Source organism: Neoarius graeffei, chromosome 1 (genome assembly GCF_027579695.1).
Source record: "Neoarius graeffei isolate fNeoGra1 chromosome 1, fNeoGra1.pri, whole genome shotgun sequence".
NCBI classification, from domain to species: domain Eukaryota; kingdom Metazoa; phylum Chordata; class Actinopteri; order Siluriformes; family Ariidae; genus Neoarius; species Neoarius graeffei.
Window position 1 is genome coordinate 108512065 of NC_083569.1, and position 15340 is coordinate 108527404.

The following is a 15340-nucleotide window of genomic DNA, read 5'->3' on the forward strand; positions in this document are numbered from 1 at the left end:
TAATTGGACAGCTGACAGGGATCAAGGTCAGGTTTTTTAATCAGGGGTTTGATAACTGCTAGTTTAAAGGATTTGGGTACATAGCCAATCATAAGAGAAGAATTTATTATTTTTAGAAGCGGTTCAATTACTCCAGGCATTATCTGTTTGAATAGATGTGTCGGTAAGGGATCTAGTACGCAAGTTGAGGCTTTTGATGTAGAGATTAATGAAAGTAATTCAGTTTCTTTTAGGGGAGTAAAACATTCTAACTGATGATCTGATACAGTTATATTGTTAACTACAAGGTCACTTTCATTGTCTAACCTTAAATTAGTAGTTTGAATTTTTTGTCGGATATTCTCAATTTTGTCATTAAAAAAATTCATAAAGTCGTTGCTACTGCATACTGCAGGTGTGCATGTGTTGATAGTGGACTTATTCCTGGTTAATTTTGCTACAGTATTAAATAGGAATCTAGGATTATTTTTGTTATCTTCTATTAGGGAGGAGAAATATGTTGATCTCGCAGCACTAAGAGCTTTTCCATACTTTAGGAAGCTCTCCTTCCAAGCTAATTTGAACACTACCAATTTTGTTTGACGCCATTTACGTTCCAATTTTCGAGTGGTCTGTTTTAATGTGCGAGTGTCATCATTATACCAGGGTGCTAATTTTTTGTCTCTGACCATTTTCCTTTTTAGAGGAGCTACATTATCTAAAGTATGGCGGAATGTTGACTCTAAGCATTCAGTTGCCTGATCAAGTTCTGCAGGGGCTGACAGTGACCCAGTCAAAGTTGACAGCTCTGGGAGATCATTTATAAAGCTCTGTGCAGTAGTTGACGTGAAAGTACGTTTAATACAGTAGCGTGGTGAGGTGCATATATTATTACTCAGACATGTTTTGAATGAGATGAGACAATGATCTGAGATAACTTCAGACTGTGGAAGTATGACTATATTGTCTACGTTTAATCTGAATGTTAGTATTAGACCAAGGGTGTGACCACCATTGTGGGTCGGTCCTATGACATTCTGCTTAATCCCGACTGAATCTAAGATGGACACAAACGCTGTTTTTAAAGGGTCTTCTGGGTTATCGAAGTGAATATTAAAATCTCCGACAACTAAAGCTTTGTCTAAGGAAATAACCAAATCTGAGATAAAATCTGCAAATTCAGAAAGAAACTCAGAATATGGCCCCGGGGGCCTGTAAATAATAAGCAATGGAATTAACTGGGTAGACTTATTTTTCGAGGCTACATACATTATACGAGTATGAAGAACTTCAAATGTATTAAATTTATAACCAGGTTTGTGTGTTACACCTAGATAATCGTTATAAATAACCGCGATGCCTCCTCCTCTGCCAGTTAGACGAGGCTGGTGTATATAACTGTATCCAGGAGGACTCGCTTCATTTAATGCTATATATTCATTTGGCTTAATCCATGTTTCTGTTAAACACAGTACATTAAACTCCTGATCAGTAATGAGTTCATTAACCATTAGCGCTTTAGATGTAAGAGATCTAATATTTAATAGCCCCACCTTTAGATCAAAGGTGCTGGCAGCAGCTGTACAGTCAGTCTGATCTAATTTTATATTGATTAGGTTACTGGAACAAACTCTCTGAAAATTTCTACCTTTTTGTTGAGCTCGGGGAACAGACACAGTCTCGATGTAGTGGGCCCTGAGTGACGACTCTGTGCAGCTAGCAGACAGTCGGTTTAGCCTGTTCGTCTGCTCCCTGGCCTTGGCTCCGGATTGTCAGAAATTAACTAGGCCTGTTCTGAGACTATGACCTATGCTGCAGGAAATGAGAGCAGCACCTTCCCGAGTGGGATGGATACCGTCCCGCCCTAACAGGCCAGCAGTGCCCTCAAAATTAGCCCAATTATCTATAAAGCCCACACTGTTTTCAGAGCACCACCTGGACAGCCAGCAGTTCAGCGACCATAACCTGCTGTAAGCTACATCGCCACGCCGCATTGGGATGGGGCCAGAGCATACTACAGCATCGGACATCGCCTTCGCTAATTTAAACACCTCTACAAAGTTACTCTTGGTAACCTCAGACTGACGAAGGCGTATATCATTAGCTCCTGCATGGATAACTATCTTTGAGAACCTGTGCTTGCCTAGGACCCTAAGATTACCTGCTATGTCCGGCGCCCTGGCTCCCGGTATACACCTGACTAAAGCTGCTGGTGCCCCTAAAGGCTGAGCTAATTTCACGTGCCGTATGATAGAGTCCCCTATAACCAGAGCTCTTTCAGGTTTCTCAGTGGGTGCATCACTAAGGAGAGCAAACCTGTTCGACACGTGACGCGGAGAGGAGTGGTGCTCCCGTGGGCGAGCCTCAGCGGTAGCTTTGGCTCTACGCTTATGCCGCCGAGCCGTCACCCATTCGCCCCGCTGTAAGGGCTCTAATGCCGGAGTTGGGGGATTGCTAACTCCACTTAGGGTGTCCAGACTTTCCCTAACAGAAACTACACTGTTCTCACGCTCACTAACCTGCTCTAAAGCCTGGACACGCGCTTCTAGCACTGAAATCTTCTCCGTCAGAGAGCTAACTAATCTGCACTTATCACAAGTAAAGCTAATAGAGCTATCGCTAGTGACGGAGGAAGAATGACTAAACATCCTGCACTCAGCACACTGAACAGGCTGAAGGTGTGCCATGATGAAAAGATTCACGTACCTTAAATGAAGATCTGTTGATATTAAAGCAGATCAGATGGCCTCCGCTTGTGGACTTTACACAGGAGGAGAGAAAAAGAAAGCTTCCGGTCTCGGCGTTCTTCCGAAAAAAGAAAGAGAAAAAAAACGGGAAAAAAACCGGAAAAAGGAAAGCGAAAGTGAAAAGTACAAAAATGAAAGCGACAGTATAATAAAAATGAAGAGGATACTGGAAATGTATTTATAGAAAAAAAGTTAAAAAAGGATTAGTAATTAACGCCGGCACTCGCGGGAAAAAGGACTCGGCGCGAACAACTCAGGAAACAGGAAGTGCGTAAACCAGGAAGAGCTTTTTATGTTATTCGTTACTTTTACGTTACTTTTGTGTTGCTTGAGTCTGGGTAGTACTCCACATTGTTCCTTAATGTGTAGGCCTACTGTAGGCCACCTACAGAAAGTTCTACTGATGACATAACAGGCATTTCTTTTATGCTCTTTATTCTGCACTTGACATGAACATATTTGGCTACAGGCTTCACCACCAAAGCCCTGTGAAACAGCAGCAAATAACAGCCTCAATATAGGCTCCTTAGGAACGTGATGACAACCTCAAAATGGCTATGTCTCAAAATAAAACATGCCTCATATAAATCCAACAGAAAAATAGAATAACCTCAAAATAGTTTGATGTTGATGGCTTGAGTAAATAAAATGGCATAATAGGCCTACAACTTAACACAAAACTAGCCCCAACATTAAAAAAGGCTACTGCTTACCCTTCTTCACAGTTTGATCATGACAAGAAAAAGATAGAAAAAAAAAAGTATTGTGCAAAGGCCAAAGCTATAGCATGGGTGGCAGTCAACTTATTCTAGATCAGCACAAAATGTGTGATTATACCTCATCAGGAGTAGTCTTTCAAAACGTTTATCGGAAAGTCTGTTTCTTCTGGGGGTCAGCACAAGACCTCCCAGGCTGAACAGCCTTTCCACTGGTGCACTGGATGGTGTGGCAGTGTTGCATTTCATGAACACAGCTTTCACTCGGGGGAAACGGTTGAGGACTCCTAACTCTGAGCCTGACCTCATGTACTCAAGTACCTCTGCATCTGTGCTAAAGGACATGATTTCATCCTCCTCATCATCAAAAGAAAAAAAGTCCTTCTCATTGGCACTGCTGTGTGCGGCAACTTCTTGGTTTTTATTCTCGGCCGGCTCTGCATCCTGTGGTATAGTGCGACACTCCGCGACGAGAAGCGCACGTGCTTCTTCTCTCCGCTCCGCTGCCCCTATCCATCGTACTTTAAATTTCGGCAACGTCAAGGCAGACAATAAAGCTTCGCTGCTCTCCAACACTGGTGCAAATTGTGTCTTGATAGCCTAGGACAAAATGAAAAGACATAGCCTAAGCCTATTTTCAGGCACATGACTCACTCTATCGAAGCGTAATTAATGCATGTATCAAAATTTAGAATATTTATGAAGAAATGCACGTTATGGATAAGCATATGTCTAGGCTACTAACTTTAAGTTAGAATATTAAGAATTGGCTTACCTGTACAATTACCCCCGGTAGGCCTGCGGTCATCCTCGAGAGTCCATTTTGAAGAGCCAGCGTCCTGGTCATCAGGATCTCCAAGGTTGGTAGAAGACTCCCATAGTAACAGTTATCTTCGCCTTGCAAGATGTCAAGTGCTACCGTCAGCGGTTTCAAAACAGTGCAGTATTCTTTTAGAAATAGGTGTTTGCGCTCTGTCGGGGCTCTGCAGTCCAGTCTCGTACAAAGCGTATTCAAATCCTGGGCCGGTATGTCAATGATACGGGACAAGGCATCGTGGTATGAATGCCACCTTGTTGATGTAGGCACAATAATTTTTTTCCCACGTATTTCATCGACAGTCTTAGAAGCCACGGTAGAACGGCTTGCCTTTGTCCAAAGAGCAGTGCACTTCACTGTGGCACTCCTGTACACAATTTGAGTCACTGTTTGATGACAGCCATTTGTCGATGTCATTGCATGAGATCAAGTTGAGCGTATGCGAGGCACACCTAAAATGCGGAGGAAGAGAAAACTGACCCTCTGTGGTGCCAAGCAACTCTTCCATATCTGTGAAAACTACACATTGCTCTTCATCTTCCTCCTTGTCAGGCTCGGGGGGGGGGGGGGGGGGGGGGGGGGGGTTTGCATACATCTTAAAAGCTTTAACAAAATTCGACCCGTTGTCTAACGGTGGCAGTGATCCTATGTGAAAGGCCAAATGCTGAGTGAATTTGTTCCAATTTAAAGCCTATAACATCATATGTATGCCTTCCCTTAATTCTTCTGCAAGCGATGGCAGCTTTCTCACAAAGTTTTGTGGATTGATCCAGTGCATAGTGATTCCCAAAAAGCTTCTGTTACGGCTACTCCATATATCCACTGTGGTTGACACATACTGCAAACTCTCGAAAGATGTCTTTAATTCAGTCTCCATTTTCAGATAACATTCATCCAGATAGTGTGTAAAAGTTTTATGATCTGACCATGGGCGTCTGTCTCCTGTTATCGGTATCTTGCTAAGTATCTTTCTGAAAGCGGGAGATTCGACAGTATTGATGGGCAACATTTCTTCAACGATGAATGAAGCGACAAGTTTGTCCAACTGTTGTTTAGTTACCTCGTGAAAATGAAGTTTTAGCTGCTTATTTGGGCTTGGCCCATCATCATTTCCCCAGGGATCCTGAGCTACAAGCTTCACGTTAGCATGTTTTCCTTTCAAATGCTTAGAAAGGTTAGCAGTTGAATTAATGGCCATGGATAAAACTTTCTGGCCAGGGCAGAGTTTACACCTAACACTCACATTCCTCCCCTTTGTTTCAATGAGTTCAAAGTAATGAGAATACTTCCATCCCTCAAAAGTTATTGTTGGCTGCTTCTCGCTGCTTGCTCTCTTCATCATGCCATCATCATACTTATGCCCTACTGTGTGAAATGACAGCTATGTGAAATGAGAGACTATTGCGCAAGCGTGAAGCTGAGAAGCAGTGTTGCCGTCAAATATGTCCCTACGGAAAGTAATGTTGTGCCAAATTGGAAAAAGGAATTACGTTTCATTACCAAATTTTCGGTGGTAGCGCGTTACACTACTTTTCACCCGAAAAAAGTAGTTACGTTACTGTAATGCATTACTTTGTAATGCGTTACACACAACACTGCTTGCCAAATACCACGCTGGACTTTAAATCTAGAAGTAAGTCCTGGGTTTAAGGACACTGAGCTATACATATCACTATACATCATCTTAATCATCTTACAAAAATTATCACCAAAATCCATGAATTTTAACACTTCTAGCAGAAAGGAATACTTAACTGTGTCGAATGCCTTGCAGAAATCAAGAAATAATAATCACAATCTAACAAAGTATTAACCGAATATGATTATGTATGTTTCTTCCTTTAATAAATGCTGACTGACATTCGTCAATTATATCTTCTCTAATCCACTGTTCAGTCGGTCAGCCAAAACATGAGCCAAAATTTTATAATCATTACACAATAAAGTCTCCAATTATCCAGGAGGAGAATGTCTTTGTTAGGTTTTGGAATTAGGGTGATTATTCCTTGTTTCATTGTAGTAGAAAGAGTTGAGATACATTCTGAGAGAGCTTCGTATAACGTCACTCTGATGTCCTTCCAGAAGAATCTATAAAATTCAGTTGTTAAACCATCCAGGCCAGGTGACTTTCCAGAGCACATCTTCAGTAAAACTTTATCTAACTCTTCAATTTTTAAATTATTTTCCAAAGACTGTTTAAAATCATTATCAATGATTTTATTACATTCCCGGATGGTATTTAAATGAAAAAGACAATCCAAATCAGAGTGATTAGATTGGTATAATTTGCTATAAAAATATTTTATTTCATTGTTAATTTGGGCTTGGTCTTCGACAATGGATCCATCTAGTTTCAATGAATTTTCTTTTTTGACCATGTTTCTCAAGGTTGAAAAAATAGGTGTTTTTCCCCTCCTTCAATCCAGCAGGCTCTAGATCAGGGGTCGGGAACCTTTTTGGCTGACTGAGCCATAAATGCCCATTTTTAAAAAATAAAATTTCCGTGAGAGCCATACCATTAAAAAAATGAATACAATTAAATGTAGGCCTATGTATTTTTAAAAAGACCAAACAATTTTAGTGTGTACGAATGTATTATTTTTAATTACGTTTTTATATTGAAGCCAAGAAGGGGAAAAAAACCACTTCTCACCATTAATGAGACTTCTGGGACTGCATCGTTTTACTGATGGCTTTGTAATCTGGCTGATATGCGGTGAGGTTGAGCTTCATGCAGGCGTTGAGGCTTTCATCAGTTAGACGTGATCTTAGGTTGGTCTTGATGTGTTTTAGATGAGAGAAGGACTGCTCACATGTATACGTAGATCCGAACATGGTCAACACAGCAACGCTCACTCGCTGCAGTGTGTGGTATGTGACTGGAAGCGCGTTCCATGTTTTCACAATCAGTTCGTCTGCATGTGGAAGTTTTTTCATTTCTGTCCACTTGTGTTGGCTGGCCAGTTCTGCTTGCTGCCGTGCAAGTTTCTCCAAATCTTCATTCAGCGATTTGAACTTATTCACCCACATGTCCGAGGCCTTCCTCTGTAGCTCTTCGCATGCCTTCTTTCTGCTGTCCCCAGCTGGATATTTGGTTGCAAATGCAGCATGTCGTGTCTCAAAGTGGCGCTTGATATTCGAGCGTTTCATTGAAGCAATTTTGTCATTGCATATTAGACACGAAGCCGAGCCTCCTCTCTCCACAAATGCGAATTCTTCTGTCCACTCATTTTGAAATGTTCGGTAATCGTCATCCTTTTTTCTCTTCGCCATCTTCTTTGTTAGTTGTGCATGCAACAGGTAGCTAGCTGGAATTTTAAATAAAGCGGATGTAATTTTACCTCACACGACCCCGTAGGCACCTTATTGTCCAATAAAAATCGCGTTTTTTTTTTTAATGTCTGACGTGTCGCCTGCTGGGATTGGCTGATCTGACGCACCCGTGAACTTCAGCGGTGAAAAAAAAACCAGATGGAATGGATTGCAAATACGTGATCATATTTTATATTTTGAAAGCTAATTTAACATTTAGATTTCAGGAAGTCATTTTTTAAACTTTGATAATATATGCCTAACAAAATTATTTTTGACCAACTGTTAACAAATGTCAGATTTGTCCGCGAGCCAGATGCAGTCACCAAAAGAGCCACATCTGGCTCGCGAGCCATAGGTTCCCGACCCCTGCTCTAGATCGTATACACTCTAAAAAATAATGGGGCCAGTACCGGTTCTTCAGGGCGATGCCATAGAAGAACCTTTTTCAGGGCTTCAAAGAACCGTTCATGCAACAGTTCTTTAAAGAACCATTTAAACCATTTGTTTGAGCAGTGAAGACAGATTTGTGTAAACATAGCCTATGTGCATTGACCAGCAAATGGTAAGAGAATGCCAGGCTCTGAAGAACCATTTCCAATGTGAAGAACCTTTCGCATAATGTAATAGTTGATCACAGAGTTTTGACTCTCCATGGAACCATCCAGAGATTTGAAGAACCACTGAAGCACCTTTATTTTTTAGAGTGTAAAGGCACCCTTTGCTTTTTCTAAATATAAATTGTCTAATTCACTTTGTAACTTTAATTCAGCAAGTCCCTCTCATCAGCTCAGTTTTTTCACAGAGATTATTAATATTAATAATGTTTTTTGTTGCTTCTGTTTTTTCAATTTAGAGGACTTTTTCCTCATCACAATTGCAAGGTCTCTTATCTTAAATTTTAGCCATTCCCATTTACTAACAGATGACATCTCCAAGGTAGCAATCTCCATTATTAGCTGTCTAACATCCTTGCAAAAATAAGTATCGTCCAGAAGAGCATTACTGAATTTCCAAATATGATTCAGTCCAGGTTCAGATCTTGAAAACAAAAGAAATAACATGATAACACAATGATTGGTCAAGGGTGAAGCAGAAATATCACATTTAGTGACATAATTTACTAAAGGATTAGAAATGAGCCGGTAGTCTATTCTTGAGCTTTGACCAATGCCAGATGCATTAAACCAGGTAAACTAAGTAGTTCTGGGATTTTTCTCCCTCCAGTAATCAACTAAATTTGCAGTATTTATCAATTCAGCAATTAGATAATCATATTTGTGACATTGTGCCCTGGTAGGGTGTCTGTCTAACCAAAAATCAGGCACCAAATTGAAGTCTCCTCCAATTATGATTTTGTCAGTTGAATAAGATCTCATACGATCTTTAATTTACACAAGTCTGGGATGAATTTGTTTTTACCCCTCTCATTATAGCCATAAACACAAATCAGAATTATTTTATCTTCATGTATGTCAGCAATCACCATTAACCAATGACCGTTAATGTCACTAATGTGGTTGATTACTTTTCCAACAAAGCAGGTTTCAACAAGGAGCTCATGAAATACTGGTGAATTTGAGAAGTAAAAACATGTCTATGATCTTTCTACCATGCTCACCTGCGATAATAACATCCGAGTTTTCTTCAAATTGCTGATCGTGCTGAAAAAAATTCCATCTCAGGTAACAAGCTGTCTCATCAGACGACAAGATCAAAGGGTGAGGGGGGTCTTCTGGTTGATTAATTAACCAACAATAACAACTGTTGTAACTGAAACTCACCTTTGTAAAGGTGACTTACCACATGGTAAGTTGCCATCTTACCATGTGGGAACCACATGATATGCTATAATTTTATACGCGCTAAATGACTGGATGATATATGAAGGATTAGCCAATCGGTTCCCACCTGTTATCTAGTCACATGTACACAGTCTCAGAAACCAAACGGTGCACAAGTAACGGCGTTCCTTTTCAAATAAGTCCAACAAGAAAGTTCGAACAATTACAGGAAAATTGCATTTGGCCGAAAAATAACCGATTCAGATGTCAATACAACCGATGATTTCGATCGACAATCGGTTACTAATGAAAACCCTGTGCATATGACAAACACTTTGAACTTGAACTCATCAAAAAAATAAATCCCCATGCAGGGATGGCCAAGGACATGACGTAAAACAGTTCCACCACTGATTAAGTAATGCATCTCATGACATCAAAACTTCAAAAAATGGATATGGTGCAAGTCAGTCTTGGTCTATCCTGGATATACCATGAACTGACATCACAATTTCAAGCTGTATGGTGGACTTGAGTCACAGTGATAGCTCTGCAAGCATTTCTCTGTGTGTGTAGATCTACATATTAGGATTTATTTCTAATTATTTGTCATTAACACTTCTAGTTTGGAATTTTTTAATGAGAGAAATCAAATATACCATGCACTGAGAGGCTCCAGTTGAAATTATGGATTCTCTGAGGTGACTGACAGAGGACTGTTTTCTTCAGGGCGCCCCTCAGAGAATCCATCATTTCAACTGGAGCCTCTTGATGAATAGCACTTTCAAACAGACAGATTTGGCAGAAATTTGGTCAGTTCAGCCATCTAAACATTTATTATATTGTGTAAGAATATAAATGCAAAAGTCAGCAGTCTTTTATTATTAGTTTGAACACCTTATACTGTCGAGAACTGGTTACACCAGGATATAAATAAGTGCACAGAGTTAGAGAGAGAGAGAGAGAGAGAGAGAGAATCAGACACATGAATAAACTTTACCTTTGAGGCAACAGCAGCAGGAGTCTGTGGAGATTTTCCTAAAGAGCGCCGTCTGGACTTTGATTTCATAATAAAAGGTGAAAAGAATCCGGACACTGGAAGAAGAAAAACACAGAAACTCACGAGTCCAAAATCTCCACTACCTGTTGACTGTGGGAAGTTTCACATTAACTCACTTTTAATGATATTACACAGAAATAGAGCCCTGCACTCCCGCGGGAGTCCCGCGGGACCCGCCGCAAAGCAGTGCAGCGCGGGACAAATTTTGAAAGCTCATTGCAGGCGTGGGCGGGACCGGAAGTGCACATATGCATGCGCGGGCGGGAGCGGGAGTGCACATATGCGCGTGCGGGCGGGAGCAGTGATAAGCTGCAGTCCCACTAACTAAAAACGTGTTTGAAATAAAATTTATAAACTATTAATTTATGTCTATCATATATAATTTGTGCTGGATATTTTATTTGGCATTAATAAAAACATTTTAAGATGCCTAAATTTGCAGAGAGAGTCAGATTGCCAGATTGAGTGAGGAATGGCATCTTAAATTTGCCATTGATCACCCTAACGGGAAATCCTTTGAGCACTCTAATGACTCGCAGTTCACACCCAGCTAGCAAGAGAACCATGAGTGAAGTGATTTACTGCTTGCATTAGTCTACAACTCTAATCAGAGAGACAGGTTACAGTGACGGTAGGCTTGACTCAATGCTATCCCAGAAATCCTTCCTGTAATATGCAAATGTGGCTGTCCAATCAGAGGCGGACAAATTTGCATATTACAGGAAGGATTTCTGGGATAGCATTGAGTCAAGCCTACCGTCACTGTGTAACCTGTCTCTCTGATTAGAGATGTAGACTAACTCAAGCAGTAAATCAATTCACTTCTCTTGCTAGCTCTGCTTTGCAATAAAAAAAAAAAAAAAAAAAACACAACATTGGTACAAAGCAAGCCCATTCACTTTTTTATGCTGATCAGAGAATTACAATGGTTTCTCATGTGATAAAAATGTGTGATTCGCGATTAAATATTTTAATCGCTTGACAGCACTTATTATTATTATTATTAGAGACACTACATGCTGAATTCAGAAACAAGGTAAATAATAACAAACGTGAGCTGTAGATATTTATGCTCAAATCCACTCAAAGTAGGGGGCGGGGCACCATCACGCTGTGTCAAGACAAGAACTTTCCTGAGAAATAACGCGAACGTCTGCATCATGCAGGATTTGCGGGTGGGAGCGGGACAAAATATGGCAGGCGCGGGCGGGAGCGGGACTGAAAATCATAATTCTTTGCGGGCGCGGGCAGGAGCGGGACTGCACAATGCGGGCGCAGGCGGGAGCGGGACTGAAAAATCCGACCCGCGCAGACCTCTACACAGAAAATCAACTTCAAATACCCAGACAGAGAATGAAGCGCTCTCTTCCACAGAAAGCTCCAAGTCCAGATCAGTGGTGTCCAGGAATTAGTTCTTCTTCGGAGTAGTTTGACGGTTGGTCAACAACGAATCGGTGCATTACCGCCACCTAGAGGTATGGAGTGCAGCTCAGAGCGCCAAAAACCTCATATCCTCTTAAAGGTATACTGCCTTTCAGGTTTCTCAAATTTAGGCCATTTGCAGGAATCGATCACGTGTCAAATTTCCCCATAGCAACAAGCCTGTGGTGGGCAAGCTAACTTGACATTCCTTGACAACTGTAAGAGTTTGACTGGTGATGCGAAGCAATCCATTTCTATCATAGCTGTTTTTACCTTTTCTACTGTCTTTTTTGACCCAAATTTTCATTTGTGGTTTTAACTTCTGTCGTAAGTTAACGCAAATCATTGGGGAATAAATCTGCTTCTTATCGGCAGACTGTCAGATCATGGAATCCAGGGACACATGTCCGCCCGGGGGCATTTTGAGTTATTGACAGATTCAGAAAGTACAGTTTCTAAGCTTTCCAATGATGCCTTCCATGTGGAGATCTGACAATATTTAAAGAATGTGTGGCCTTTTGAAAGTGCATACCTCTTAAAACAAGAAAGGGAGAAAATTGCCCTCAAAGTTTTCTTACTCAGTTACTCTGGGTGCAGGGAGGGCACATAATGGTGCTCATTTGCATGACATTAAGGAAAGCCCTACCCCCTACTAGCTAGCACGATGCTACTTTCATGTAAACAAAGATCACCACGTCAATTTTCCTTCCATGCAAAGTATGCCCAACACAATTATGAAGTACAATAATAAGTCATAAAGTATACTTTAACGTTTTGTGGTTGAAAAATTACTCACACCGTAAGAAAGAAAGATAGCACGATGATAACACAACTAACAACACTAGTTTCATGTAACCAAACCACAACACTCTCCGTTACATGCAAAAATAACCACACAACCTTAGATTAATAAACTTACCCCATCAGAAAGAGAAACGTTGCCTTGCACACATCAATGCCTCCAATCGAAGATGTAGTCCTAGAACAATTCCTTTTGGTTGCGTTTTTTTTTTTTGCTAGAAATGGTCATCTCTGATGTAACTACCGTGCGTCTGTTTGCTTCGCGGTGTTTCAGCTCCTCTGCGCTCTGTTTAGCTTGCTCATTCCATAGTGAAATTACATGCCTGTATGCAGCTTAAGTAGCCACGAGCTCAACTCGTATCATACAGCTGATTGGCGAAAAAAAAAACCAAAAGACTTAAATCGTCACGTGAATGGCCCATATGGTAATTTACCCACACCCCCCAGCAGGCTACAGTCCTGACAAAAACGAGGCAATTTGCAACAAAAACTGTATGCTTTTCCAACAAAACAATTTATTATCTGAAATACTGATTGCATTCTTCAAGATCTCAACTTGCACATTATCGAAAAAAACGAAAATCACAAATTTCGAAAAAAATATGCTTCTTTCGCGATTTTGTTGGATTTGTTTCGGTAGACATGTGTCCCTGGATTCCGTGAAGTGCCACTGTATTTATTTTCAAGAATCTGCACACATTAAGCGAATGATGAAAGGTAGAAAAGGAGAAATAAGTTATAAACATACCTGAGAAATCCGCCATTTCGCATGTGAATTTCTTTCGGCGGCGACCATCTTGAGTCCAAAAAAAATCTCTTTTACGGCCAATGAGTCGCGTTAACTTACAACAGAAGTTAAAACCACAAACGAAAATTCGGGTGAAAAAAAAGACAGTAGAAAAAGTAAAAACAGCTATTATAGAAATAGATTGCTTCACATCGCCAGTCAAACTCTTACGGTTGTCAAGGAATGTCAAGTTAGCTTGCCCACCACGGGCTTGTTGCTATAGGGAAAATTGACCGTGACCAATTCCTGCAAAATGGCCTATTTAGGCCATAAAAAGAATTTCCCCGACACCCAATTATTTTTAGCTACTGAATTTGAATCATAGACTTCCGATTTTATTACTTTTTTCCTAAAAGAACAATTAATTAATTGAGAGCCCCATGGCCCTAAATTCTCCTCCATTTTTAACTTGCCTCACATCAAGATACTACATCGTACATGACATAGTGGGGTTTCTTTGTTTGCCCAATGCATTGTGGGATACAAATTTGAAACAGGAGAGAACAATGGTGGACGTGAGTGTGCGCATGAAACATGGAAGACCGACTACAGTAACGGAAAGTGAGAAGAAACAATGCTGTATTGCAAAGGAAAGGAAACATGGAACCAAACTAATAAATATCAGCAGTCAGAAAGAACCTCGGTGTGATCACCTGTTTGTTTAATGACAGAATGATGGAACTGTCAGTGCACGGTCAAGGTAAACCTGTAGATGGCAGTAATGCAACACTGGATGCCAGCTGCCGTAAACCCAAAAGGTGAAGACGACGACGGCTCAGGTAAGAGTATGCATGCGTGCACGGACTTCCTCTGTCTACCTGACTGCATGAAGCGAGTGATTTCATGTGCATTCAGAATTCATTGTTCCATCAATGATGGCAAGCTGTCCTGGTCCAGATGCACCAAAACAGGCCCAAACCATGATACTACCACCACCATGTTTCACAGATGGGATAAGGTTCTTATGCCGGACTGCAGTGTTTTCCTTTTTCCAAACACAACACTTCTCATTTAAACCAAAAAGTTCTATTTTGGTCTCATCTGTCCCAAAACATTTTTCTAATAGCCTTCTGTCTTGTCCACATGATCTTTAGCAAACTGCAGATGAGCAGCAATGTTCTTTTTGGAGAGCAGTGGCTTTCTCCTTGCAACCCTGCCATGCACACCATTGTTGTTTGGTGTTCTCCTGATGGTGGACTCATGAACATTAACATTAGTCAATGTGAGAGAGGCCTTCAGTTGCTTAGAAGTTACTCTGGGGTCTTTTGTGACCTCGCTGACCTATTACACGCCTTGCTCTTGGAGTGATCTTTGTTGGTCGACCACTGCTGGGGAGGGTAACAATGGTCTTGAATTTCCTCCATTTGTACACAATCTGTCTGACTGTGGATTGGTGGAGTGCAAACTCTTTAGAGATGGTTTTGTAACCTTTTCCAGCCTGATGAGCATCAACAACGCTTTTTCTGAGGTCCTCAAATCTCCTTTGTTCGTGCCATGATACACTTCCACAAACGTGTTGTGAAGATCAGACTTTGATAGATCCCTGTTCTTTTAAATAAAACAGGGTGCCCACTCACACCTGATTGTCATCCCATTGATTGAAAACACCTGACTCTAATTTCACCTTCAAATTAACTGCTAATCCTCGAGGTTCACATACTTTTGCCACTCACAGATATGTAATATTGGATCATTTTCCTCAATAAATAAATTACCAAGCATAATATTTTTGTCTCATTTGTTTAACTGGGTTCTCTTTATCTACTATTAGGATTTGTGTGAAAATCTGATGATGTTTTAGGTCATATTTATGCAGAGATATAGAAAATTCTAAAGGGTTCACAAACTTTCAAGCACCACTGTAAATCATCAAGATTAGCAAAGAACGAATCAGACAAATCGGGCGCATCAACAG

General features: G+C 40.7%; 1 protein-coding gene across 1 annotated transcript; it reads right to left on the reverse strand.

Annotated features, from left to right (window-relative positions):
- Positions 1-3159: 3159 nt before the first annotated feature.
- On the reverse strand, positions 3160-10392 carry LOC132881637 (uncharacterized). The gene is made up of 3 exons (XM_060914338.1): positions 10356-10392; positions 4218-4711; positions 3160-4042 (listed from the first exon to the last, which is right to left on the reverse strand). The coding sequence occupies exons 2-3, from the start codon at positions 4674-4676 to the stop codon at positions 3530-3532; spliced, it is 972 nt and encodes a 323-aa protein (XP_060770321.1). The 5' UTR covers positions 4677-4711; positions 10356-10392; the 3' UTR covers positions 3160-3529.
- Between the last annotated feature and the right edge of the window lie 4948 nt (positions 10393-15340).